This window comes from Castor canadensis, chromosome 6 (assembly GCF_047511655.1).
Source record: "Castor canadensis chromosome 6, mCasCan1.hap1v2, whole genome shotgun sequence".
NCBI lineage: Eukaryota > Metazoa > Chordata > Mammalia > Rodentia > Castoridae > Castor > Castor canadensis.
The window spans coordinates 146,056,457-146,084,375 of NC_133391.1; the positions used below are offsets into that span (position 1 = coordinate 146,056,457).

The 27,919-nt window shown below is 36.6% G+C and overlaps 2 protein-coding genes and 1 pseudogene across 5 annotated transcripts in view; all 3 read left to right on the plus strand.

The window, feature by feature from the left end:
- The window catches only part of Capsl (calcyphosine like), an 84,743-nt gene that overhangs the window by 1,593 nt on the left and 55,231 nt on the right, over positions 1–27,919 (plus strand). Inside the window, exon 1 of one of the 4 annotated variants that reach the window (XM_074077620.1) lies at positions 20,666–20,804. The exons of the other annotated variants lie outside the window; for them this stretch is intronic. Coding sequence (XP_073933721.1) covers positions 20,793–20,804 — 12 coding nt within the window. The 5' untranslated portion in view covers positions 20,666–20,792. Of the gene's footprint in view, positions 1–20,665; positions 20,805–27,919 lie in introns of those variants that run through there. 4 annotated transcript variants of the gene reach the window in all.
- On the plus strand, positions 260–26,721 carry LOC109698836 (UDP-glucuronosyltransferase 3A2-like). The gene is made up of 4 exons (XM_074077619.1): positions 260–2,033; positions 20,573–20,804; positions 22,713–22,932; positions 24,009–26,721. The coding sequence occupies exons 1-4, from the start codon at positions 1,938–1,940 to the stop codon at positions 24,283–24,285; spliced, it is 825 nt and encodes a 274-aa protein (XP_073933720.1). The 5' UTR covers positions 260–1,937; the 3' UTR covers positions 24,286–26,721.
- LOC141424215 (UDP-glucuronosyltransferase 3A2 pseudogene) lies at positions 17,910–20,560 on the plus strand (annotated as a pseudogene).

Genomic DNA, 27,919 nt, shown 5'->3' on the forward strand with positions numbered 1-27,919 from the left:
AGAATTTTATTAGGCTCTATAATCTGAGCCTTGAAATGTTAAATTTTTTTCGCTGCTATGATTTGGATCTGCTTACAGAATGTTCTCCAAAGTTTCATGTACTTATTTTGGTGTTCAATGTAAAGGTATTGAGACATGGTTAATATTTAAGAGGTAGGGCTTAGTTCCTCCTTCCACCACACTTGGAAGTATTAATGTAATTCTCACAGGAAAAGCATTAGTTCCCATTTGAAAGAGTGCTATAAAAGGGTGAGTCTGGTGTCTTGTTTCTCTCACCATGGACCTCTCACTACTACATGCTTTCTACTGCTGGGCTCTCATCAGAGGTTAACCATCAGTCCAGTCTTGAACTATCAGCCTTTACAACTTTAAGCAAAACAAACTTCTTTCCTTTATAAAGTACTCAGTCTCATGTACTTATGTTCTTTTATTAAAAGAACATAAAACAGGAGACACTCCCTTCCTGAAGTTCATTTCATCCAAGGCAACATTCCACACATTACAACTGATCATTTTAAGAGATTTTACTGTGTAATGTGACTGAAATTTGTATTGACCAGAAGTCTTGAGTCACACTCTGCTTTGTTTATTTAATATATCTCCAATCCTCACATCCCAGAGGTTATTCTCTGCTTCTGTTATGAGACCTAAAATTGAATAAATATTTCCCAGGATGTCTTTTTTGTGCACTATGCTTAGGATGCATGATGAAGAAGTCCTCGTACTCTTGAGGATGAGTATGCAACCCTTATGTTGCACATAGTGGTGTCAGAATTCCTAATTGATAATCAATCCAGAAAACTAAAACTAAAGTGAAGATCATCAATCTCTTTTGGCAGATAAGGACACAGAGGTCCAGAGAATTTAAACGTTTTGTCAATGTTACATTGCAAGTTGGGTGAATCTGGAACTTTAAATTCTGAATTTCTCAACCTGAATGTTTCTGAAGTTTTGAAAATAACCCTCCAAATTAAGCAATCTTGATGAAAAAATTTAAACAATTATAAAATTCTGAAGGTACACTTCAATTCTTGTAAACATTCAGAATTTTTAAAAGAACTTACAAATTGCCTTTTCCTTGGGATCTGTACATTCACTGAATATGCTTTCTATATATTTTCCTTTGTATCAGCTATGACAGCCATTCTGTGATTTCAGAGTAATGTATGTTTATTCCATTTTTGTATTTCCCATGGCCTTTGATAAATAGCTGAAAGTTGTAGGATCACTAATTTTGAACAAACCATGCATAACAAATCTATAAACAATTCAGTGGATCCTTAGACCACTCAGTTTTTCCTTAGGATACATCTTGGTATTTCAGAGTTTCTTTCAATATTCCCTGATCTGAGGTTGAAAAGTTATATTTTCTTCTTCCTCAGGGGAACTTGAATAGAGTTCTAAAAGTAGGAAAATACTCAATGATGGGGTTATTTTTGCTTAACTGAGTCGTAGTGCAGTATATTGAAATGTTGAACATCAGTTAACTAACTTTTTTGTATTTCTCTATGTTGGTCACTATGTAAAATTTTTAACAACTTAATGACTTCATATATACTGAAGAACCACACATGTGGTATGTTTTGCAACCTATAAATGAAATCTGGGAAGGAGGACTTAGCAGTTTAAGTTCTGGCTTTTTTCCTTTCTATAAGACAACTTCCCATATTAGGAATATTTAACTGTTTACTGGGTATATTTCACTATTTACTAGATATATTTCCAAAGAGACATAGCCACCTTGTTTTGGGGGGACTGAACAAGTTAGAAGCTATCCTTAGGGGTTTGCTAGACACACTCCAGCTAGAACTGTGTGTAAGACTTTCCTGCTGACCTAACAATTTTCATCCCTCTCAGCATGTCAGTTTTGCTTTGTTTTGGTGAGTAGGTAGGAGACCAGACCAACAGCTGACACAAGAAAGTGCTTCCTGCAGTTCATGCTTCTGGTTGGAATCCTGGGGTTTTCTCTCTATAAATGGTACTCACTTTCGTACAAGGAAGTCAAACATACAGTATCTTATCTGCTGTACAAGGTGAAGTTGATTTCATATTGTTGGGGTTTATGGAACTTAATACAATCAAATCAATTGACTATTAGAATCCATAGAGAGAGAATCAGAGGAGCCATACAGCTGATCAAAATGATGGTTATTTTAAGTCAGTTGAAAAATTTGTGTTGTGATACATATAAAACATTAACAGTTGAATCAAGAAAGAGTAAGGGCTTGGAGAGAGGTCCTGTGTGACTCCTGGGTGTTGTTATTTCTGATTCTTTTTTTTTTTTAATTTTTCTTGTATTATTCATATGTGCATACAAGGCTTGGTTCATTTCTCTAGGTCATATGTGGCATGATAAAGGTGCTGATATGTACATGGACTGACTTCCGTTCAGGAAGTTCCCACTCCAGTCTTTCTCTCACATATCTCTTTCTTTCTTGGTGTTCTGTTTGGTGAAATTCAGGCACATTGTCCTCCCTGGAATTTGAATTCAGTGCCCTGCAATCAGGGAGAACGCTTCACCAGAAATTAATAACTCCTGCATGAACTGTGTTTTGAAACTCCAGCCAGTGACAAATGTACTTCACTTTCTGATATACCATGTGTAAAAATCTTTTTTTTTCTGAGATTGTTCTTTTCTGTTTTTGACCATCTGACCTTCCAATATCCACTGCTATTGAATCACTAATACTATATGTTAGTGACTATATGTCAGTTTGCATCATTCAGATTTGATATTTTGACTGGTGTTAATTAACATTATTATGTAAAGATTCACATTGTGTATATGAATAATTCTTTTTAAAATTTTTAGTAGCTATTTATTATAGAGGATTACCACAGTGTGCTCACTTAATTTCCTGTTGATTTGTATGTTGTTTACAGTTTTGAACTATTTTAAATAAATTGCTATGTACATTTTGTATACAGGTCTTTTGTAAAAAGACCTTATCTTTTTACAGAGATAAGGTCTTTCTTATCTCTGGGTTCATAGGTAGGAATGCAGTGCTTGAAATAAGTTAGTCATATTTTAGTGTGTTTTTTTTTAATGGACAAACTTTTCTCCAAAGGAATTGTATCATTTTAAATTCTCACCAGAGGTAAAAATAAGGTATGGAACACTTGTTATCCTTCCTAAACTGGGTTCCTTGTGGTTTTTCCATTGACTTTAGAACAAGGCTTGTTAACCCTTAGAAATGCCCTAAGACATCTCCTCTGTCACAGACTCTTCCTTCTTTATCTCCTATGTGTGTAGTATCAATCCAATTCTGAAAGACAAGTACATCTTTTTCATGACCTCATGAATTCTTTAGATTTTTTAAATTGACATTTAAAATTACACATATTGTGTGAGGTACCATGTGGTGTTTCAATATATTTATACATTGTGTGATGTCAAAACCATGTTAATATTTACACCTTCCAATTTTCATAGTCACTTAGTGGTAAAAACCTTTAAAATCTTTTCTTCTTTTTTTTTTTTGAAACATAGCTAACCATTGCTTAAATATCCCAAGAACACCTCAACACTTTTGAATTGGAGACCCAGCTTCAAAGCAGGTTATGGTATGAACAAAACATACACAAACCATCTTACCCCAATTGTCCAATTTCTATGGTTCAGGAAACAGATATGTGGATTACGCCAATTCTAAGTATTTATATTCTAGTTACACATTCTAAATATTATAAAATGATCACAATCAGTTTGGGGTATAGAGGAGCCAGCATGGATTGGATCTCAGCAAAAATTCCTTCAATATGATCTATGATTTATGATCTCCATAAATTCCTACTTTGAAGGGTGGACCACATTTACATTGCAGGTCTTTTAGAATTTGTGACTGCTCAGATCTAATGTACAATAATGCCTAAAAAATTTGATTATTTCTGTTCTCCAAATGCATAGCTGCACTTGTAAAAGTATGTAGGTTCTCTTGGAGAATGGGAGAGAGTGGTTGACACTATATATTTTTGGCAGTATTGATGGTTCTTTTTCCTCAAAGGACTTTGGCTCCTCTGTGTTTTTTTATGTCTAAAGTCTGTGATTTGATGGCTCATTTTATACTTTTATATACTGTACATAGAACTCTTTTGCTTATACTAAGCAAGAAACAAGGTATTATTACACTGTTCATCTACTTCTCTTTGAGGAACATATGATCAGTTAGTCAGTGCTCTAAGTTGATGTGGATAAGATTTCTCTGAACACTATTTGACTGTATTATCCATTATGGTAATAAAACCCACCTTGGGTTTTGCTGTTAAGTGCTACTATTGACCCAAGTCACACTAAAGTACCAGCTAATCCCATTGCATTAAATGGGATGACAGTGGTTGCCACTGAAATTCCTGATTTATGAAGAAGAGCAGATATAAACCTCATCAGTGATCTTGAGAGTCTCTCATAAATTTATTTCTCACCATTTCTTAGTCTATTTTCCATTGATAATAACCTAGTATCATGTATCGTGTATGCTATAAACAAAAGAGATTAATTTTGTCTCACAGTTCTGGTCACAAGTCACAGGACTTCAGCTCATGTTGGTCTTCTTACTGGCTTCTGTTCTTACCCTGTTCTTTTAGAACCACCAGTACTCAGACTAGGAGTTTCACCTAATCTAATTCTAAGCACCTTGCAATGATGCAACCCAATAGTCACATTCAAGTTTTACTCACTTAGTGAGTGTTAATAGGGGTTAAATTTCAACATGAGAAGCCCTGGAGGACAAACTCGAACCATATCCAGCCATAGCACAGAGTTACATGAAAAACTTTGTCCTTCTGTTCTATTGTACTTCTGAGGTAGGTTAACTTTTTGCACAATAAATCCATTCAAACATTTCATTTTCCCTAAACTGTTTGCTCCACTCTGCTACAGTGTACTAAGGCAGTTCTGACATTTCATCTTACGGAGTGTAGGCCACTCTTTGGTCCAAGTTTAATCCAACTCAACAGAGTCCCTTTTAAGCTATTGAGATTCAATAAGGGGATGAATCAAGATTCACTCCTTAGCCCCATATCAATAATTCAATCTGATCCAACTATATGCTTCTTCCACTATTATACCCCATAGTTAATATCTGTTCCTACATACATATCCCAGGTTTCTGTCTGTGTATTTTGGAGAAATCATACAGTTGTTCATTATTTAGTGAAGTCTATTTGTGGATAAACCTTTGCACTCACTGGAATCTAGAAACAAGTGTGAATAATTGGGCTTGGTCCTGAGAAGAAACACACATAAAAAAATCTCAGAGAAAACCTATTTTGTTTCTTAGATACATCTGAATTAACTTACTCTGACAGATACAGAAGGGTAGCTTCTACATGAAAGAAAGACTATTGAAGACATGGGTCCCTTATTCCTAGCTTCATTAGGATCTGCCTATATATCCCTAGCCCAAAATTTAGGATCCCATTTCTTCTCAACCAACATTGTGAAAGAACAGTAGAGAACATTTTCCAAAATCAAAAACTCTTGTTGTAATATAGTCATTCTCCTCAGGAGATTGAGTTTTAGTTCCAGAAAAGTAAACTCTGAAGCTAGAGGAGAGTGTTTTCAGAGCAGATTTAAAAGTTTTCAGGTCATTTGTGTGTGGCCGGATGTGGAAATTTGCAGCTGTGATCTCATTTCTGCATTTACTCATGTTCTCTTTCAAGTTAGGAAAAACCAGTGATACCATTACTCACTTTAGTTTGAATAAAGTACCCCAGAATGTTCCCTTTTATGAGACTTTACTTAGCTGCATTCACGTTAGTATTTTTCATTTCTTTATTGCCACACAATAGCATTGTAAGAGTGCTCCAATTAGCACTGGAAAGTTATTGGTGAATTAATATATAACCAATCACAATTGTAGAAACTCACATCTAATCAGTGTCCTGTATACAAACAGAATCAATAAGAGATATACACAGACACACAGACACTCATACACAAATGTGTATTTCTAAGATATGATTTATACGATTTTGGCAAGTTCAAAATCTATAGGAAAGGCAGGCTACCTGCAAAATCTCAAGGAGTAATAAATGTTATGGCCTGGAAGCAGCATTTCATTTTCCTCAAGGATAACTCAGTTCAAAATGTTTGAAATGATTGGTTAAAGTCCAATTGATACTGAGGATTATCTTGTTTACTTAATATGAATTTATTATAAATGGTGATCACAGCATAAAATACTCTTGTATTAATATCTACATTAGTGTGTGATTATATAACAAATTTGCCAAGTTTACTCACAGAAGAAAATTTTTTGGCACTTTAATATTTATTTTATTGTTGTGCTAAGTAGGGGTACATTGTGACATGTACAAAGTTCTTACGATATATCAAATATATCATACATAGAAGAAAATTTGAAGTACTATGTTTTATAGCTTTCTATCTACTTGTCAAATATCTCTGAATTATGTCTCTAGAACTGAAGGTGTAGATGATGGGGTGCTACTCTTTGAATCACATCTCTGTTTTATGGTCTGGGAGCAAAGTGGAGGGGTGGGCAGTAGTCATAAAAAATATTTATTTGAATGGCAAAGTAGCACCTGAGTATTCAGACCAGTGTAGAGTGCTTGCTTAACTGCCTAAGGCAGGGAAGGGAGCCCCAAGTCTTGAAGAACATATTTAACCAGAACTCAGCCTCAGCAGTTTGGCTGAGGGATAGGATTTAAAATGCTGACGTCCTGCCTCTCCCAGGAAAATGCCTCTGGGTATTGCTGGGTGGTAGATAGGGTATCTGTGTTCCTGGCTAGTGATCTGGATGGGAGTCTGCCTCTGAGTGTTTAGAGAAGAAAGCAAGGGAGTGAGTCTTTTCATAATTACCACAAAATTTATCTGCTTTCTATGACATTTGGCAGGATTCAGAATAATGCTGTTTTACTGCCATTTCCAGAGATATCAATTCTCATTCTCTCTCTCTTTCTCTCTCTCTCTCTCTCTCTCTCTCTCTCTCTCTCTCTCTCTCTCTCTCCCTCCCTCCCTCCCTCCCTCTCCTCTCACATTTTCAGCTATTTTGGTAGGCTGTGTAGCTATTTTGGTAGGCTGTGTAGCTATTTTGGTAGGCTGTGTCCATTAGTTCATCAGGTTGTTATTCTAGTTCTGGTAGTGGCGGCCAATAGAGATGAAGTGTCATTAAACTGATTGCTCAATTCTTCCCTAAAATTTCATTTAACTGAGTGCAATGCCTTCTGTTTTTTGAGGGGCAGTGGTATATCCCCTTACGTGTCCTTCTTTGTGCGTATCTTGTATGACTGCATCCAGTGGATGTCTTGTGTGAGTGTGCTCAGTGAATCTACTTGGCTCAGACAGGATGTATTGATAAAAATATCATGACTGTGACCTGGGGAAAATTGGCTAAAATTAAAGTCTTGCTCACAGATTGTAGGCAGGACAGTTCAATTGTGCCACGGTTTTCTAGTTCAGATGATTTATGCTCTTTGAAAGATCAAGATAAAGGGAAATTACGACTGAAAGATTGTAGAAATAGGCAACGGACATTGCATATTAGTCAAATCTATCACTGCAATGTGTTTTACAGAATTTAAATATAATAAGTCATTCCAATAGCTTTCTGTATGATGTAGCAAATATAAATTAGAATGGCCCAAGGCTGCAGTAATAAACTGTGTAGCATGTTTTCTTCTTTCCAGGTTCATGATAGTTCATTTTCTACAAGGTAAGAGATACAGTTTCAGTCTTTTGCATGTAGACAAACAGTTTCTCAGCACCATTTGTTGAAAATGCAGTGTTTTTCCAGTGTATTTTTGGGCTCCTTTGTCAAAGATCAGATGCCTGTAGCTATATGGTTTTATTTCTGGGTCTTCTATTCTGTTTCATTGCTCTTTGTGTTTGTTTTTGTGCCAGTACCATGCTGCTTCTGTTACTACGACTCTGCATTATATTTTGAAATCAGTATTGAGATAACTCCAGAATCACTCTTTTTTAAATAAGGATTACTTTTCCTGTTGAGGATCTTTTATTTTTCCATATGAATCTTAGGATAGATTTTTCTATTTCTGCAAAGAACGACATTGGAATTTTGGTGAGCATTGCATTGAATCTGTAGATTGCTTTCGGTAGTATGGCCTTTTCACAATTTTAATTCTCCCAATTCATGAGCATGACAAGTCTTGTCATATCCTGGTATCTTCATCAATTTCTTTCTTTAAGGTTTTGTTTTTATTGTAGGGTCTTTCATCTCATTCCTTAGGGTTATAACTACGTATTTCATTTTTTTGAGGCCATTATGAATGGAGTTGTTCCCCTGATTTATTTCTCTGTCTGTTCATTGTTGGTACATAAAAATCTACTGATTTTTATAATTGATTATATATCATGCTATGCTTCTATCAGATCTAGGACTTTTTGGTGCAATCATTAGGGACCTTCATGTGTAAAATCTTATCATCTGTGGATAGGGATAATTTGACTTATTCCTCCCTTACTCGAATCCCTTTTATTTCTTTCTCTTGACTTAGTCCTCTGACTAGGAATTCCAAAACTATATTGAATAGGAGTGGGGAGAGTGGTCACCCTTTTCTCATCCCTGACTTTGAAAGGAATGATTTCAGTTTTTCCCCAGTTAGCATGATGCTGTGTGTAGGTTTGTCTTATTATATTGAGGCGTATTTTTCTATTTCTAGATTTTTCAGAGATTTTTATTATGAAAGAATATTGAGTTTTGCCAAAGGCTTTTTCTACATCAACTGATCTCAATTGATCATGTGATTATTTTCCTTGATTATGTTTATGGCCTGTATTGTTTAACAAAAAAGTTTGAGGAGTATTGGTGAGAATTCTTTAAAAGTGTCATAGAGTTTGGGAGTGAATCCACTGAGCCCTGGGCTTTTCTTTATTGGGAGACTCTATTAATATTGCAATCCCATTGCTTGGTACAGATAATATTTATGTAGTTTTTATTCTTTTGGTTCAATTTTGGTAGTTCAAATGCATCTAGAATTTTATCCATTTCTTCTAGATTTTCCAGTTTATTTGAATATAGTTTTTCAAAATATTCCTTCATGATCCTCTGAATGTCATTGGTGTTTGTTGTGGTATTTCCTTTTTCATATCTAATTTTAATAACTTGGGTATTTTCCCTTCTCTTTCTTGTCAGATTGGCTAAGGGATTATCAAACATGTTATCTTTTTGAAGGTCAAAAATTTTGGGTTCTCTATTTCATTAATTTCTGTCTGAATTTTTATGATTTCTTTCTATCTGCCAATTTGGAGTTTGGCTTGTTCTTGTTTATCTAGGAGCATGAGGTGCATTATTAGTCTATTTACTTGAGATTTTTTTTTAATATATGCACTCATAGCTAAAAACTTTCCACTTAGCTCTGCCTTTGCTGTATCCCATAGGTTCAGGTTGTTGTGTTTTTATTTTCATTAGATTCTCTAAATTTTTTAGTTGGCCAGCCCTTTATTCCTTCAATGACTCACTGTTCATTCAACAATGTGTTGTTCAGTCTCTATGTGTTTGAATATTTTCTGTAGTTTCCTTTGTTGTTGAGTTCTAGTTTTATTCTGTTGTGGTCTGATAGAATACAGGGAGTTATTTCAACTTTTTAACATCTGCTATGACCTGCTTTTCATCCTAAAAATATAATCTATTTTGGAGAAAGTTACATGGACTGCTAAGAGGAAAGTGTTTTGTGATGCTGCTGAATGAAATACTCTGTATATGTCTGCTAAATCCATTTGGTCTATAGTGTAATTTAATTCTGAGGTTTCTTTATTGATTTTTTTCTGGATGATCTATCTTTTGGATATTGTGGGGTATTTCAGTCTCCAACTATCATTGTGTTTTGGTCTGTCTGTGCTTCTAAGTCCAATGATGTTTGTTTAATGAGATGGGTGCATTAATATTAGCTACATATATGTTAGTAGTTGTTATTTCCTCTTGGTGTATTGCTCCCCTAGGTGACCTTCTTTGTCTCTTCTGACTAATTTAGGCTTGAAATCTACTTTATGAGATATAAGTATAGCTACTTCTGACTGTTTTCAGGGTCTATTAGCTTGGAGAATCTTTGTTTACCCTTTCACCCTAGGTCAATGGTTGTTTTTGTCAGAGAGATGTATTTTTTATAGAAAATCCTGGGGTCTTGCTTTTTAATCCAGTTCACAATTCTGTCTTTTAATGGGGGAGATCCATTAATATTGAAAGGTATATAGTAATTCCTATCATTTTGTTGCTTTTTTAGTGTTAGGTTCTTTTCTATTCTTCATTTACTATCTACTCCTCTGACAAAATTTATCTATTCCCATATTTTCAAGAGTATGTTTGTCTTTATTTTCCATGTGTAGGATTCCTTTGAGTATCTTGTAGAGTGCTGATTTGGTGGTCAGAAATTGCTTTAGTTTATGTTTACCATGGAAGGTTTTTATTTCTACTTCAATCATGAATGACAGCTGTGCTGGATAGAGTAATTTAGATTTGCAGTTATTTTCTTTCAGTGCTTAAAATACCTCATTCCATGTCCTCCTTGCTTTTGAGGTTTTTGTTGAGAAATCTGCTGTTATTCTAATCAGTTTGCCTTTATACATGACTTGACACTTCTCCTTTGAAGCTTCAATATTCTTTTCTTGTACTATGTACTTGATGTTTTAAATACAATATATCACAGAGAGATTCTATTTCAGTCTTGTCTGTTTGGTAACTTAGAAAACTCCTATACCCAGACAGTCATCTCTTCCTCAAGATTTGGGAAGTTTTCTGCTATGATTTTGTTGAATGCTTTCATTCCCTTAGGTTGCAACTCTGTCCTTTCTTCCATACTCATGATTCATAGGTTTGGTCTTTTAATGGGGTCACATAGTTCTTGCATATTGCATTTGAATTTCTTCTCTTTTCTGTATTTTTATTACTTTTTAAAAATTATGTCTACTTTGAATTTAAGCCATGTTATTCTGCTTTCTACTTGATTCAGTCTGCTGGAGAGGCTTTCAACTTAAGTTTTTATTTGACTTAATGCCCTTTTGATTTCCAACATTTCAATTTGATTTTGTCAGGTTTTCTATATATTTATTAAATTCTACTTTCATGTCTTGTATTGTTTTCCTTATTTCATTTAGATGTGTATTTGTATCTTCCTTGCATTCCTTCAACTGTTTGTATCCGCTTTGCATTCATTTTGTTGTTTCTTTGTATTCTTTTTGAAATCATGTATCTGTTTATTCGTGTTCTCTTTGAAATGTTTATACGTGTCTTCTGTCATCTTATTAATCATTTATTCATTCTTATCATCTTTCTTTTTAGCTCAGTAATTGAGATTTCACTCACTTTCTTGTCAATCAGATCTTTGTGGTGTGGTTGTTTATTTTTGATGTGTCATATTCCCTTGACTTCTCATATTTCTTGTGCTTCTATTTTGAAATGTGTTCATCTCTAGTCAATTAGTTGATTACAGGCTTTAGTCACCTAAAGTCTTTCCCTTGAATTATTCACTATGTTCTGTCAGAACAAGTTTATGGCAGGGTTGATGTGCCATTTCTGACTACTGGGCTGGAAGTATAACTCAGCAGAAACAAATTCACCAATTTAATACCAAACCAAATATTTATATGAAGCAAAATATCATTGGAAGCATAATCTATGTAATCAATTTTTATTTAGGGAGGGGACTAGAGTACTTAAGGGGCAGTAGGTAGTTAGAAAAAAAACTTGTTTGTGTAGTAGTTAAAAGTTAGGTGACAAAATAAGGGGGAGTGAGGTAGGAAATAAGGGACAAGAAAGATGGGGAGAAGGGGAGTGAAGGGTGAGGTCTGCAAGGAAACAAACACTAGTGTGTAGGGATAGAATTTTACTATTGTGAAGAAGGGTGCTATTGTAAATGATTGTAAAAGGATAGAAAGTTTAATAGTAATAAAAGAAGGAGGTAGAATAAACTGGCACCACAATAGTTTCCAAACAAGAGATAGAAAAAAGTAAAAGAAATGAAAACTTAAGGGGAAAATAACAATAGAAAACAGGAACATTAAAAATTAAAAAAAATTTGAAAGTCGAAATTTTTCCCTTTCATAGAAGGGTGAATGTTAGCTGGACTTTTTCATTACACTGGATCCTACCCTCCAATCTCTGGTCTTCAGGTTTTTGTCTCCAGTTCTTCTGAGAGAGGGGTTAATAGCTCCTGTCACTTGTGTACATGCATATATTACTGGGTTGGGTGGTGGATTAAGGGCTCTATCCAGCTTGCTTTGATGCTTTCCTTGTCTTGGCATGGAGAGATGAATGCTGGAGCACTAGACAGCTAGCCTCATTGCTTCATATGCTTCCTTTGAATAGAGACCCTGAGCTGAGAGCCTACATCCTAACTCTGCTAGGAGCCTTTAACTAGATCACTTAGGCAAAAGTTTCTTTGGACATCAGATGTGTTTGCATGCATGGTAGGCTTGGATGAGTGGCAGGCCTCAGAGGTAAAACTGGTTAAAGTTTGAAAGTTCATGTACTTTTGCCCTCTACCCCATTGGTCCAGGGCCAGGTGTGTGGGCCTTTGAACAGTCTGCTTAGCTAAACATTTTCTCAGGGTTGGGTTGGATGTATTTGTTTGTGTGCTGGGTTTGGCTGAGCAGTGGCCCTCAGGGTTATCCCTGATTATAGTTAAGTTGGTGCAGATTCACCTCCTTCCCCACTGGTCCAGGGCCAGGTGTGGAAACCTTTAAAAATCCACTTTTTAAACTTTTTTAAAGTTTTTAAAAAACTTTTAAACTTTTTAAACTTTTTAAAAGTTTTCTCAGGGGTTATAGTATTTGCACCTGCATGCTGAGCTGGCAAGTGTGACAGCCCTCAGGACTGAAAATTACCCCACTGTCTGGTTCCCATGCTGGTCTTTCTGCCCTTAGTGGTGGGGCACAGATAGCAATTGGCTTCAGCATTATGGCCCAGGAAAGACTTGCCAACCTGCTCTTAGCCTCCATGCAGTTGTTTTGTTTACAAGGTGGCCCTTGCAAGGAAGCAATTCAAGTACAGGCAGTAAAGGAAAGAAAACAAAATGAAAAAAACCTGGGCTGAGAGGAACACAGGATGGAGCAAATCCAAGTCTATAGCCATGCACCTCAGAGGAAATGCACTTTTAGAGGTTTAGTTAGAGATTGGTATTTCTAGCTATTATTTGTCCTTATACGGGCACTCTCTCTCTCTCTCTCTCTCTTTTTAACATATTAACTTGCCTATCTCTCTTTGAAGCCATGTACCTGAGTTTTTGTTTCAAATTCATGGAGGCAAGGGAAAGTGGTGCCAGTTAACAACCTGCTATCTTGGAAACCCGAATAATTTTAATATGATGGAGCAGATCCATAGCATCCCTTTTTTGTCAAGTTGATTTTAAGTGCTAAAGACTTAATTTTTAGCTCAGTTTATTCTGTGTTAGATAAGAGCAGTCATTTACAGTATGGAATATTTTAAGAAGTTAATTTTAAGACCATGGGAAATTTAGTTGCAATGATTAAAATGGAATATTCTGCATTACTCTCTACTTTTATATTTTGTGTCTTCTTAAGAGTACATGAGGTATATTATTTAATTTAGTGAGATATTATGATATATTGGTCGCTTTTGACCCAGTGTGTAAGAAGGTTTGCAATGGTTCATCTCATCTGATGTTAAAGGTAATTTAGAACCTATGATACAGAGGCACAAAAACCAATCAGTACTTTATGTTTTTCTGTAAAAATGAGCACTAGATTTCAAAAAAAAAAATTGCCAGCTTCTTATTTGTTTTTACAATACACCTTCTCTAAAACTAATTCCGTCAATTTTTGTTCTTATTAGATATACTTGGGTTGTGATGTGTATTTTCTAATCTACTCATGTCTATAAATGTCTCCTTCTAGAGAGTATCAAACACCATAATCTAGTTGAGGGCCCTCTGTTGAGGTGAATTTGAAAGTCTTAAGTCTTAATTCAGGCTTGAATGAACCCTTGTCTGTGCTGCAGTGATATCACAGATATTTTCACATATAGCTCAGTTAATATTTCTAACTTAAAGACATAGAGTCAACAGGGGGAGAAAGACATTTTCTAGGGTCCTCAAATTACACCTATTTGTAGGAATTGGACATGAGCATGGTACGCCACTCAGGGGGATCATATATGCACTGGGTGTTATTCTTACCCCCGAGTGCTCTTTACGATGGGATCCACTGCTTGACTGATACTCACAACCAGTGGATCTATAGTAAGTGCTCTTCTCCTGAAGCAGAGTTACCCATAGTTCATGGTGGAATGGAGAAACATTATTCAGTTTGAGAAACACAGATAGGGTCAATGGGGCACATGACCCAGGAGCACTGAGGGTCCACATCCTATATTCTTTCTCTAATTGCATTACTGAAAGTTCTGAGTATGACTAAGGTGAAGATTCCACTGTTTTGGTATGGATTTCTTGGTTTGAAATTCACATCAATACCAAGGACAAAAAGGTATTGGCCTTTACCCTCAGTTTTCCAGTTCAGGCACAAAAGTTGATGTTGGAAGTAAGGCTTGAAATTGTCAGTTGTAAGACTTCATGTATAGTGTTGCACTTTATATTACACATGAGTGAGAGGACAGACTGAGAAGTAGGGATTCTATTATTTTTTTTTAGTTACCTGTTTTAACTGAAAGTTTTTATTGAATTAAAAAAAACCCTTTTTTTGTTAATTTATTCACATGTGCATACATTGTTTGGGTCTTTTTTTTTTTTTTTTGCATTGTAAGATATGGATCAGGCTTGTGATACCAGTGAGGCCTGAGGAAGGAAAGTTACAAGTTCATGACCAGCATGAGGAATACACAAAAGTAATCTTTTTGCATAAATCACTTTAAGTAATGAAGTGAGTTTTTCTAAAGGACAAAAACCAGGAACTCTGGACTCAAACAAACCTCTATTTAAATACAAATCATACTACTCACTGTGGGCAAAGTGGAGTAGCTCACACTGCGTTACTCTCTATTTTCCCACCTGTAAAACAAAAGTAATAACTATTAAATGGAAGCTTTATATAGAATTTTCCATAAATTGAAATTGAATAAAGGTCCCTGAATCATTGTAAAGACATAATAAATATCCACAGGTTAACTCAATGAGCAAAAAAGGAAAGTAAAACAAAGAAAGAACTTTAAAAGCAAACATTCCTATAGGGGTTAAATTAATGGAACAATGCAATTTCGTTGTGATTATGGCAATACTAAATCTAGATGCAGTTTGGTATATTTATGTTTTCAACCAATTGATGTTTTCTTCGTTTTCAAAGACGAGGAAATTTCATACCAGGTTATCAGTTGGCTTCTATCCGAAAATCAAAAAGAAGAGCTAAGGAAGAATTTAGATTTTTATGTACAAGAAGGCTTGCATGGAAGGCAATTTGTTTTTATTCTTTGAACCAGAGAGTCACTATTTTAGTCATATAGATGAATAAATAGATGCATGATCTTTAAGTGAATTTAAGAGAAATGGATGAGTGTGTGGATAGATGAACGTGGCAACTGATGATGTGTGAGTGAATGGATGACAGGTGGATGGATGGTGGAGTAAGTGATCGATTGGAGGGATAGAAGACAAGTGGTTTGTAGGGTGTGTATTCCCTGTCATCCAGTTGTGCCCTTTTTAACTACAATCGTGGAAGTAATTCTATATAAGGATAGGGTTGCTCCTTCTCCTCTACCCTCAGCTATTCATCTACAATCTTTTTTGATATTTTCCAAAAGAAACAAGCCAGAATAGACACATAGACACTTTACCTTCTCATTGTAGAGAAATAAAACCACTTTTCTCCACTTGTTTTATCAACTTTTCCTCACAAAAATTCACCAATTGAAGAAAGTCTATGGATACTGATTTTCCTACCATGAACCTTCCTTTTTATATGCCTTCACAAACTCAAATAATCTGAAGATAAGCAATGAAAAATGAGTCTGTCATTTTAACCTCATGCAGAATATATAGAATCTCCATCTTCTTCCACATAAAAGAGAAACAACAGAAATCCATGTCTTTCTTAGTTGATTACAGTCCCTTTGTTTAATTACAGTTCTCTACCCTTGAAAATTACATTTAACAGCCATGGAACCACACAAAACTGATTTTTTTCCAAAGAGAGGTCTTCTTCAACTTACCTGGAAGACCACATTTCCTTCTCTAGAGGTCTGATATAAAACCCTCATGTGGCACTTAATTTATGCCATCTTGCATTCTAGTTTATATTTTTGAAGTGTTTCAAAGCATATGTTTTGTCTCTTCCTCCATAGCTAAAGACCTTTTTTTGTTTGTTTCAGCCTTGTGTTTTAAAGTCAGCATGCCCCAACTTTATTTCTTTGAAGACTGGCTCAACATACATATTAAAAAATGATTAAAAATGGTTCAAGTTAATGAGAACATTGACTTCCTGAGACATTTTTGTAATTTATTTAATATAAATACATTAATTTTCTCCTTTGAGGAATTAATACTGTGTATATGTCCAAATATTTCATATGCATTCTTTATGAAATATATTATAAAAAATGAAAGGGGATAATTTTAGAGTCGTGCCTTGTATTAGTTCAGTTTCTAGTACTATAACAAAATAAATGAGGCAGGCTGGATACTAATAAAGAAAAAGATAGTTATTGAATTATAGTTCTGCAGGTTCAATAGCATTGTACCAGCATCAGCTGGACTTTGCCTGAGACTAAATGGCAGATTGCCTTACAGTAGTAGGAACACATGTGTCAGTAAGAAACCAAGGAATGAGACAGGATGTCAGAGCAAGGGAGGGCCCAGGCTTGCACATTTTGTAATAACTCTCCCATAATAACTAACTCAGGATCCATTAGAACTAACTAATTGCTACTGAAAAAAGGGCTTTCAATGACCTCTCACTTGAATTTTAAGAATTCCCACTACCTCTACATAACCACAATGAGGACCAACCATAAACACTTGAGGATGAACTACATCTAAACTGTATATCATCATTGTGACGTGAGGTTGATTCTACAGAATAGATAGAAATCTGAATGTTTACAAGTTTTCAACCGGTAGCTCTGGCTTATGTTCTGACAATATGCAGTGGGTTAGAGGTTGCAGGTTGCTGAGCTATTGATTCTTTTAGACTTTCTTAGACCAGGCTATCCATGGAGTTCAAAAGCACTTATGCCTGTTGCCTGTGTCAAGAAACTTCCTCATCTGTTTCCTATTATCTGTACAAATCTGGTTATTTTCCACACATTCAGTGAGGGAAAATCATTGGAGGAGAATGGTCCCTGGAATAGTGTCATAGGCAAGAGCCTTAATTATCTGTGTCTAAAACTTTAGCATTATTTTTTGTGAGTACTAGAGCCAGCATGAGGTAATAAGAAGTTTCCAATCTGGTTTTTGTTTTTTAATTTATGTTCATTTGGTTTTCATTCCATCTTCTCATCAAGAAAATTGGAAATCTCATGTTCACTTGAAAGTTTGGATTCTAATATCATCAGAAGAAAGTTCCTTATGTGAGATACTCAATTAAATCCAAGACATAAAGCATTTAAGAAAAGATTATGTTGTCACTAATTATGGAAGCTATAATGAAGTTGCTTATACAGATTGATAGGGAAAACAATATAGCACTCAGAAAGTCATTACACAGGTGAGAGTTAAACACTTGAAGAAGGACAAAGAAAACTCTGAGATTTGCTATAGTTAGTGATGGCTTCCAGACTAGAAGAAAATGAATTCACATTGATGGTAAGTGGTATGAGAGGAAGTGGGAAAATTTTAGAGAACAGAAGTACCTGGACCAAAGCCACAAGAGCTAAAGTTATTTTTGAAGAGTGGTAAAATATGTGGATGGATGCTGGCTAAACTATATTTACCTGCAATATTGTCTTTGACTCTAACATTATACTGAATACTGTGAAATTAATACCTTTTCAAAATGTTTGTTACTGATTTTTTATAGGGACAGATTTCACATCTATGTAAGGATATATGAATACCTTGGGACATTATGCAGTGATCTGCTAAGCAAAAGGGACATCATGGAGTCCTTAAGAAGAGAGAACTTTGACCTGCTATTTTTTGATGTATCAGATCCCTGTCATTTCCTGATTGCTGAGAAGCTTGGGAAACCATTTGTGTCCTTTCTTCCCATAATGTTTAGTCGTTGGGACTTTGGGCTACCAAAACCCTTGTCTTATGTTCCAGTGTACCTTTCTGGTCTATCTGACCAAATGGGCTTTTGGGGCCGAGTGAGGAATGTTCTGATGTCCTTTGATTTCTCCATGAAACAAAGGAAAATACTGTCTATGTTTGACAACACCATCAAGGAGCATTTTACAGAAGGTCCTGGGACAAAACTGGTCTAGGCAGAGCTGTGGTTTGTTAACTCAGACTTTGCCTTTGAATTTGCTCATCCTCTGCTTCCCAACACTGTTTATGTTGGAGGTTTGCTAGACAAACCTGTTAAGCCAATACCACAAGAAAGTAAATGCTTAGTACTTTGTTTGGATTTTATGCAGAGGATAAAATTTACTGCATAGGTTGTAATTGCTATCTGACCCATCCTGAGAATGAAGTAGGTTGAGGGAAGGGAAGCTCTAGTTTTCCATATGTTCATGGTAGAGCAAATGCAGTATTAAGCCTTTCTAACACTGCTATTGAGGGATCCTCTCTTGCCTCATATTCATCTTGGTAAGAAGTGGTATAAGCTCTCAAATTAATGTTGAAATTTTTATTTTGTTTGATACACAATAAAGATGCAGTGAGTGTTCATTACATGTAGCAATTGCTTATGGAGTAAGTTAATTACAAGAAAACAGAAAAACAGCACTGAGACAGGATGTACCCATGACAGGCCTGTGTGGGACTGACAGTAAGAACTGTAGCTATTACCTCCTGTGCCTTCAGCCTGTAAACTCTAGCTCCTGGCTCAACCAAGATCTTCTGATTTGATTCATCTGTGGCAGCTAGAGCTGTATTATGCTATCCAAGCTGCCCTGGTGGTTTGAATGCCCTGCCTGTACTCAGAAGTACTTCCAGTGAAATTTAGAAGTGTGGAGAGCTAAAGTTAATTGACTGCCTGTTGCCTATTAGTGCTGAATTGCCATTTTGCAGATTTACCATATATAATAACTTGGCACCTGTTGGGAGATGTGATCTTCTCTACTTTATAAAAGGGTGGCCTGGATGACCAGGTGATGTAGGTGAATATTTTCAGCCATAAAATGAGGTGAATTAATAATAGAAGGTGCTTTAATTTGGAAGAAACTTGGAAATGGTATACAATGTGAAAGACTGCAACACATAAGTCACACCTTGTCTCATTCCGTTTACATAAAGCCTTAAAAAGAGGTAAATACAAACACAAAATGAGCATATTGGTGGTGAAGAGTAACTTCTTATTGTGATGTTATGGACAATTGAGAATGTACTAAATGCAACTAGTGTTTCATGTGAAAAAGAATCACATTTCTGTTATATGAATTTCACTTCAGTAAGAGAACCCAATCATCTGGGTGACATGGATCTATATCATGCCCAATCTGAGGTTGGACCTTATATTTAATGTTTTGAAAATATTTTCCAAACTGTTTCTAATTTTCAGTGATGTCTTCAAACCACTCATATACCTAATGGATTTTGATGGTCAGTAACAGGACACAAAATACCCAAGTATAACATACTAAGTGATACACTAGATATAATGATCTAGAGTCCTACCCAATCCAGCCTTCACTAGTTATGACAGTAATATCCTCCTAGCTTTTCCAATTCATTCTCCAGAAGGCCAACTATACGCTGCTCAACCAGGACATCCACTTGTTCTCTACTGGACATTATCGCCTCCTGTCAAGCCTTAAAAATTTTCCAAATCTCTACATCTCCCAGGACCTAGAATGGGCAATGAAGATGGCCCTAACAGTAGGATCAGGAATTTTTAAACTTTGGGAAGTTAACATATTTTTGTTGTACTGGGTTTACTGTGTTACATTTACAAAAGTGCTTACAGTATATCTTAGATTTACCCCCTCCATCTTTCTTCATTATCCCCCATTTCCTCCTTCTTAAAAGTTTCAATAGATCTCATTGTTCCATTTTCATACATGAGTATATAATATTTCCACTATTATTTTCCCTCCTTCATCCTTTCCTTATGTCCTCCCCACTCCCACAGGCATCAATCCCCAGATAGGGTCTGTTTTACCTTCATCTTCTTCATTTTCAAAAAAAAAAAAAAGACATTTTTTAAGAGGAAAGATACTCATGTACATCCCACCTTCCCCCTTCCACAAAATATTTTTAGACATAAATGTAAGTACCTCTTGTGTTATAAAGGCCATTGTGTTGGCTGATAACTTAAATCCTTGATCACACTCATTCATGCCTGTTTAAAGTGTTTGTATGGAAAAATGTGTCTGGAATTGTTTTAAAAATGACTTCTAATTGATGTAGTCGAATAAAGGTGAGCACAGTGCAGACACCAGCATGCTGTTCAAGAGGCTATGAAGTATTTTTAGGACACTGAGTACAAGGCGCTCTGAGGTGCATTGTAAATTCTCTGATTTTCATTTCATGGCTGCTTAGACAATCTAAAGCAACTTTGTTGCCTTCTTTCCTTTCTCCTCCCTTCCAGGACCTGGAGAACTTTATTGCCAAGTTTGGAGAATCTGGATTTGTCCTTGTGGCTCTGGGCACATTTTTGAGCATGTATCAGACCCCAAAATTCCTTAATGAGTTGAATAGTGCCTTTGCCAACCTCCCTCAAAGGGTGATATGGAATTGTAATAGTTCTCAGTGGCCCAAAGATGTCAAAATGGCCACAAATGTGAAAATTATGGACTGGCTTCCTCAGAATGATCTCCTGGGTAAGAGCTGCCTGTGACTCCTCCTCTGTTTCCATTGACTTCTCTTTGGGACTCACCCAGTTCTAAAGTCTAGGTGGGCCCTCAAAAGAAACTGTTGATAGGTAAAGATAAGTCTCCAGAGGGCGAGCAAGGAGCAGCTAAATGGTGTTCTTGAAGATTTAGACTATACCTACAAACTGTCCAAATATCCTTTTCTCCTCCTTCCCCATTCCTGGCCATGTCTCAAGTCCCCAACTAGAAATGTGATTATGTGATGGGACCTTTACTGGAGCATATCTAATACTGGAAATTGTTACTCCAAGACAACATATGAACTTCAAGAACATAAACACATGTGTACATGCCATTCTTTACAGTGGCCTCCTGAACACCTGCATATGGCACTACAAAAACATGTAGCCACATCCCTTTTCTCCACTAAGGATGTGAGCAATGCTTACCTTCGCAACTTTTATGTCAGCAGTCTGTGGGAGGGTGTGCCAAGCTGTCTGAACGCCAAGTGGAGCAACCTCACAGCAGGTTCTCTTGTGTTCCTTGGCACAGCTACTTACACCTCATAGGTGTTTTTTTAGGTCTCTGTGCTATATTTAGGAGATCTCTCACTGCCACAAACGGTCAGCGCATCAATGCTTCATAACTAAGATTATATCTCAAAATCACTTTGAGAATTTAAAATAAATATTTCTGTACATTCATATAGCAATTCATGCACTGTGGAAACATTGTTCATTGTCAAGGGAACACAGTTGGATTCTCTGAGAGACACACTTTGAGACCAGTTCTTCATTATCCACAGTCATTTTAATTTGTTCTGAATAAGGGTGGAACAGGCAGGCTGAACTCAGAAACACGGAAGTATCTGGTTTATGCTTCCCTGGTTTCAATGTTTATCTCAAAGTAGAGGTGACAGTATAAGTTCTTTTTTTTTTTGTGCGTTATCTTCTTTTTTTTAAAATTTTATTATTCATATGTGCATACAAGGCTTGGGTCATTTCTCCCCCCTGCCCCCACCCCTTCCCTTACCACCCACTCCACCCCCTCCCTCTCCCCCCCACCCCCTCAATATCCAGCAGAAACTATTTTGCCCTTATTTCTAATTTTGTTGAAGAGAGAGTACAAGCAGTAATAGGAAGGAACAAGGGTTTTTGCTGGTTGAGATAACGATAGCTATACAGGGCATTGACTCACATTGATTTCCTGTGCGTGGGTGTTACCTTCTAGGTTAATTCTTTTTGATCTAACCTTTTCTCTAGTTCCTGGTCCCCTTTTCCTATTGGCCTCAGTTGCTTTAAGGTATCTGCTTTAGTTTCTCTGTGTTAAGGGCAACAAATGCTAGCTAGTTTTTTAGGTGTCTTACCTATCCTCACCCCTCCCTTGTGTGCTCTCGCTTTTATCAAGTGCTCAAAGTCCAATCCCCTTGTTGTGTTTGCCCTTGATCTAATGTCCACATATGAGGCAGAACATACGATTTTTGGTCTTTTGGGCCAGGCTAACCTCACTCAGAATGATGTTCTCCAATTCCATCCATTTACGACAGTATAAGTTCTATAAGAGAACAGAGATGGGAGTAGCAGAGACTGAAAACATAGATGAACTATGTAAAGAAAGAGTCACTGTAGGAAGAGAAGGATGGATGGTTGGATAGAGGAACATCCCTGACTTGTCATTCTTATCTGCAGCTTACCCTGGTTTCTGGGTCTCAGATGTGCTGAAGCTGAGGTAAGGAATCTCTATTTAGACAGAAGGTTTGGAAGACCCTCCCTTCAGTTTTTCCCAAGCAAAATCAATGAATTTACTCCCTACAACACACCTTGATGTCTCCTTGATATTTCTCTGCTCCTCTGCCTTACCTAGTGTTCTGAACATTTTCATCTTGAAATGTTCCATTCTCTTCCTTCATTTCAACAGCTCACCCTAGCATCCGTCTTCTTGTCACCCATGGTGGAATGAATAGCATAATGGAGGCTATCCAACATGGCGTGCCCATGGTGGGGATTCCTTTTTATGGAGAACAGGCTGAAAACATGGTCCGAATAGAGGCCAAAAAGTTTGGGGTCGCTATTCAGCTACAGAACCTCAAGGCAGAGACATTAACCCTTAAGATAAAACAAGTCATAGAAGACAAGAGGTATGCAGCTCCCCTGGATGTAGTCGCTTAGTCCAAATGCAAGTCTACACTAAATGTTTTTTGGTGATCTCTATTTTTTTTTAAATATAGTTAGAATTTTGCAGGATATATAACAATATGCCTGTGATGCTAATCTAATACTTATTGTATTTTCTCTGCTAGGAATGATAATTTGGGTGAAATGCCAAGCATGTGTTTCTTCTTGTGGTTGGTGAAAGTGTACACAGGACCTTTTGAGATCTCTAATTTTGGGAGGAAATTTTGGAATTCCAAGTTAGGCCATATCTTTGTGTGTCCCCAATATCCCCCATCTTCCCCATGAGGGTCTTTCTGTTGTTAATTAGAACACCTTCTCTTCTCCTCACAAGGCCACCTTTCCTGATATTTGCATCTTATCTCCAAGGCCAAATGAAAAATTATAATACTAATTGTCCACCTTTCCCACTCATCATACTCTACTCTTTGTTGACACTTTGAAAGATGGGCAATTCCCCATTATGTAGAGAGTAGAGAGTATGTGCCACTAGAACAGTGGGCCTCTTCTTTTCCACTATGTTCCCAGTGCCTAATACAGAGCCTACCTCCAAAAAGTTACTATAACTCTCACTTAAGTGGGGCAATAAAAGAGGCTTGGTGACCTCCATGGCTAATGACCATTCAACACCATGATCTCACAACCAAAAGATGAAATTCCTTATAAGTTTTCAAGGACATAAACTGAATCAGGTACACATTCTGTCATACAAGTTCACATGCATTTATTACTCTAGCACACCATCAGCCTCACAGTGGTGTGAATGAGTCTTTACAGAATTAGTCATTTTTTAATAATTTAGCTCTTGTAGGGTGAACGATTTATTGTTTTATGTTTCTTGCTTTTGAAGTTTAAGAGGGAACCCATGAGGACATATGGCAAATCTATGATAATAAGTTTTCTTTGAAACCAACCTATGGGTGTAGAGTAGGAAAAGATATGAGTATGAGAGAGAAGGAGGCAGAGACACAGAGGAAGTGGTATGAGGTCTCTGTGCCTTGTGAGACCATATCAGTAACACCCCTTCTTTATCTGCCAACAGGTACAAGTCTGCAGCGGTAGCTGCCAGCATCATCAGGCACTCCCACCCTCTGACCCCTGCTCAGTGCCTGGTGGGCTGGATCAACCACATCCTACAGACTTGGGGAGCTGTGCACCTCAAGCCCTATGCTTTCCAGCAGCCATGGCATGAGCACTACATGCTTGATGTCTTCTTGTTTCTGCTGGGGCTCACTGTGGGCACCATGTGGCTTTTTAGGAAGTTTCTGGGCATGGTGACAAGGTGGTTGAGGGGATCCAAGAAGGTGAAGAAGACATAACACCAAGTGTGATCTGGAGTGTGGTTTGGGGGAATTTCTGGTTCTTGCCAGCCTTCCACCACCCCAGCAAGACTACCCTTGGTGTTGTCCCCTTCCCTCTACTTGTGGAAGGCCCTGTAGGTTTGTCCTCACTATTGTCTGCCTCTGCTTAGAAACCTTTACACATCATATGGTTTTCTTGGCTTTCCCTTTGGGACTTGGACTTTCCTCTTAGATCCAACCTTCCCCAGCAAGCCCTGACTCCTCCTCACTGCCTTCTCAAAGCCTGATGCTCTGACAATTTCATCTTCCCTCTACAGATCAATTTTCAACATTTCTCCCACTTTTACTTCTGTCACTTGACATTAAAAAGCATGAACTTCATAAATTCTTTCATTTTACTCCTAACTCTTATCTCTTCTGTGGGCTCCCACCAAAGCTGAAGAGCCCTTTTCTGCTTTCTTCTGATCAGACAGGAAGAGCCCCTCCCATTCAATGTTAATTGACTTAACAACACAAGGAAGAAAAATAAAGAATAACTTTTACTTTGTAAGAATCAGAAGAAAAAAATCATATACAAATTAAATACTTGGAGAAAACTTTTTCAATATACATCAAAAATGAATACCAATTTCTCTAATATTTTTAAAAATGCAAGTAAGAAGAGAAACTATGGAATATCCACGCATTTGGAGTAATGTGCAGCTACAAAATAGAACGAGCCATAACAGAAGCTAATTTTGAGTGAAGTTCAGTAGTTTAAATAAATAAGTGGAAAGTGAAAAAATGTACATGGTGCACCCCTTATTTGAAAGTTAAAGGGAGTTTAGGGGGCATAAAGGAATACACACTAGTTCTTCCTAGAATATATATTCAGTCTTCACAGGAAGAATAAACCAGAGAATCCTGTGAAAGAGGATCATAGAACATGATACAGAGTGGAGAGATTAGGAACATATCTGAGTTTGCTTTTTATGTAGCTTTGTGTTTTGGAGATATGATTACAAATATATATATTTAAATAGACAACCATAGCTAAAACCTTTAAAATGAAATAACACACTCTAATAAATGTACTTCATCTTTATTCAAATGATTAAAAACCAAAACATGAAAAAATACTTTAAACAATCCATCATAGAAAATAATGATAGCAATAAATTATACGTAATTGAAAATAAAAATACACTTTATTACTGATAACAGCTTAGTGCACATAGATAAATGTGTCATAAGGCAAAGCTCTTGGTAACCAAATATCTCATAATAAGTCTAGCGGGAATAAAGGAGTTAAGAATTACTGATTTGCCACCATAAGTTCGAACTGTTTCTATGAAGAATAGTAAAATGTGATATCAAGAATAGTAAAAAAGGAAGTCAATGTGCCTAATCTTCAAAAAGAACAGTTGATAAAAACAGTTATATGTTGGGGTGGCGGTCATGGCTCATGCATCTGATCCCAGCTTTGGGAGGTGGAGAAAGGATGTTCCTGGTTTGAAGCAAGCCCAGGAAAAAATTAGCAAGACCCAGTCTCAACAAAATGCTATGTATGTTGGTTCATGTCTAATCCTAACTACGTGGAAGGTAGAGGCAGGAAAATCATGGTTTGATGCCAGCCCCAGGCAAAGGCAGGAGACCCCTTTCAAAAAATAGCGAAAGCAAAAAGCACTCAGGCCATACCTACCAGAATGACTGCCTCTTAAAGGACCCTGTCTTCTTCATACCAATTTCTTCCACTGAGTAAAATGTGACTAAGGACAGGCAGTGTGAAATATAGGGGATTTGCAGTTTTTATGTCCTGTATTATCTCAGACCTCACAAATAGAGATGTAAAAACAGAGATATTCCAAAAGATATATACAATTTCTCTGGCTACATCAACCATATACCCTCACCTTGATCTCCTTCATTCACCCTCTCCCCTCCCACAAGAATCCTCCCCACTATGCCTATTTTATAGTCTTGTCTTTCATTGTTAGTATTTAAGTTGATGTTCAAAGGGGTTTCTCAATGTATCCCCACTGTGAGTGTACTCCACTTTGGTCCATTCAACCCCTTTCATTACTCTGCCTTACCCTTTACCTCCCACCCCTCATTTTTTAATAGCTTTCAGTACATATCCTTATGTTCTCTACCTTCACAGATATTATATTTTACAATATTGTTGATGCTCTATCATTCTCTTTTTCTTTACCTCCTTCCTTAAGTTCCATGGAGTGGTTCCACTATTACAAACAAGTTCTACATGTGAGTTTGTATATGATCATGTTTGGTTTTGTATATATGTTTATCTTTTGGATCTACCTTCCATGTATGAGAGAAAACATGCAGCCTTTTTCTTTCTAAGATCAGCTTAATTCGCGTAACATGTCCTCCAATTGCGTCCATTTACCTTCAAACCACGTTATAATTATTCCTTGTGGCTGAATAAAACTCAGTTGTGGATATATACCACAATCTCTTCATCCATTCATCAGTTGTAGGGCATCTGGGTTGCTTCCATAGTTTGGCTATTGAGAATAGTGTTTGCTGAAAAAAAAAAAAAAAAGAAGAAAGAAAGAATGTAGATATTTGCTGTGATGAATATTGGTACATTGGTGTTAGTAAGTCATCTTTTTTTTCTTTGTTGTTTTGATGGGTGGGGGTATATCGTAGCATTTAATAGGTTCTTACAATGTATCAAATATATCACACATGAATTCATTCTCCTTTATCCCCTCAACTGGGTTCCTACAGTAGTTTCGGCAGGTATCATTTTTGCATTTATATTCATGTGTACACATGTTTTTCACTGTATTCACTCTCCTACCCCTTTTCCCCATCACCTCCCTCAGCCTTCTGGTGCCAGCCTTCCCCCTTGGCAGGACTTGTTCCACCATCCTGTTCTGCAATTTTGCAGAAGAAAAAAGAGAAAAGATAAAACAAAAAATATGACATTTTATCTTGATTGAGCAAAAGGTAGCTGCATAGGGAGTTTCCTTGTGATATTTCTTTGTATATGTGTATTATAACCCAAATAGGCTCATCTCTAATTTTCTTCATTCTTCCTTAGTCCCTTTTTTATGGTAGTTTCAGTTGGTTTAAGATTTCTATATTCATTCTTGTATAGAGAATCAACCCTATTCAAGCTCTTAGTTTCTCTACTCGTCCAGTGAGTGACCGCCCCTTAATCACGATCAATGTCTCATTATATTGTTGTATTTGTATTAGGTCTACATTGCATATGAGAGAGAACATGTGAGTTTTAGTCCTCTAAGTCTGGCTAACTTCACTTATGGTGATGATCTCCAGTTCTATTCATTGACCTGCAAATGACAGAATTTCATTCTTCTTTGTGGCCAAGTAAAATTCCATTGTATATAAATAACACGTTTTCTTAATCCATTCATCAGTAGTGGGGCTTTTGTGAATAGTGTTGCAATAAACATGAGTGTACAGGTGCCTTTGTTATAAGCTGACTCACAATCCTATGGGTATATCCCTAAGAACAGTATTGCTGGATCATATGGCAGGTCTATTTTTAATTTTTAAAGGAGCCTCCATACTGTTTTCTATAGAGGTTGTACTAGCTTACATTTCCACCAGCAGTGTATGAGGGTTCCTCTCCACCCCCATCCTCAACAACACTTGTTGTCATTTATGTTCTTGATGCTAG

Coding starts and splice junctions, on each gene's coding strand:
- LOC109698836 (XM_074077619.1), top strand. CDS start 1,938: ATGCTTCTGGTTGGAATCCTGGGGTTTTCTCTCTATAAATGGTACTCA. Junction 2,034..20,572: donor TATCTTATCTGCTGTACAAG/GTGAAGTTGATT, acceptor CCTCCCTTCCAG/GACCTGGAGAACTTTATTGC. Junction 20,805..22,712: donor TCCTCAGAATGATCTCCTGG/GTAAGAGCTGCC, acceptor TCATTTCAACAG/CTCACCCTAGCATCCGTCTT.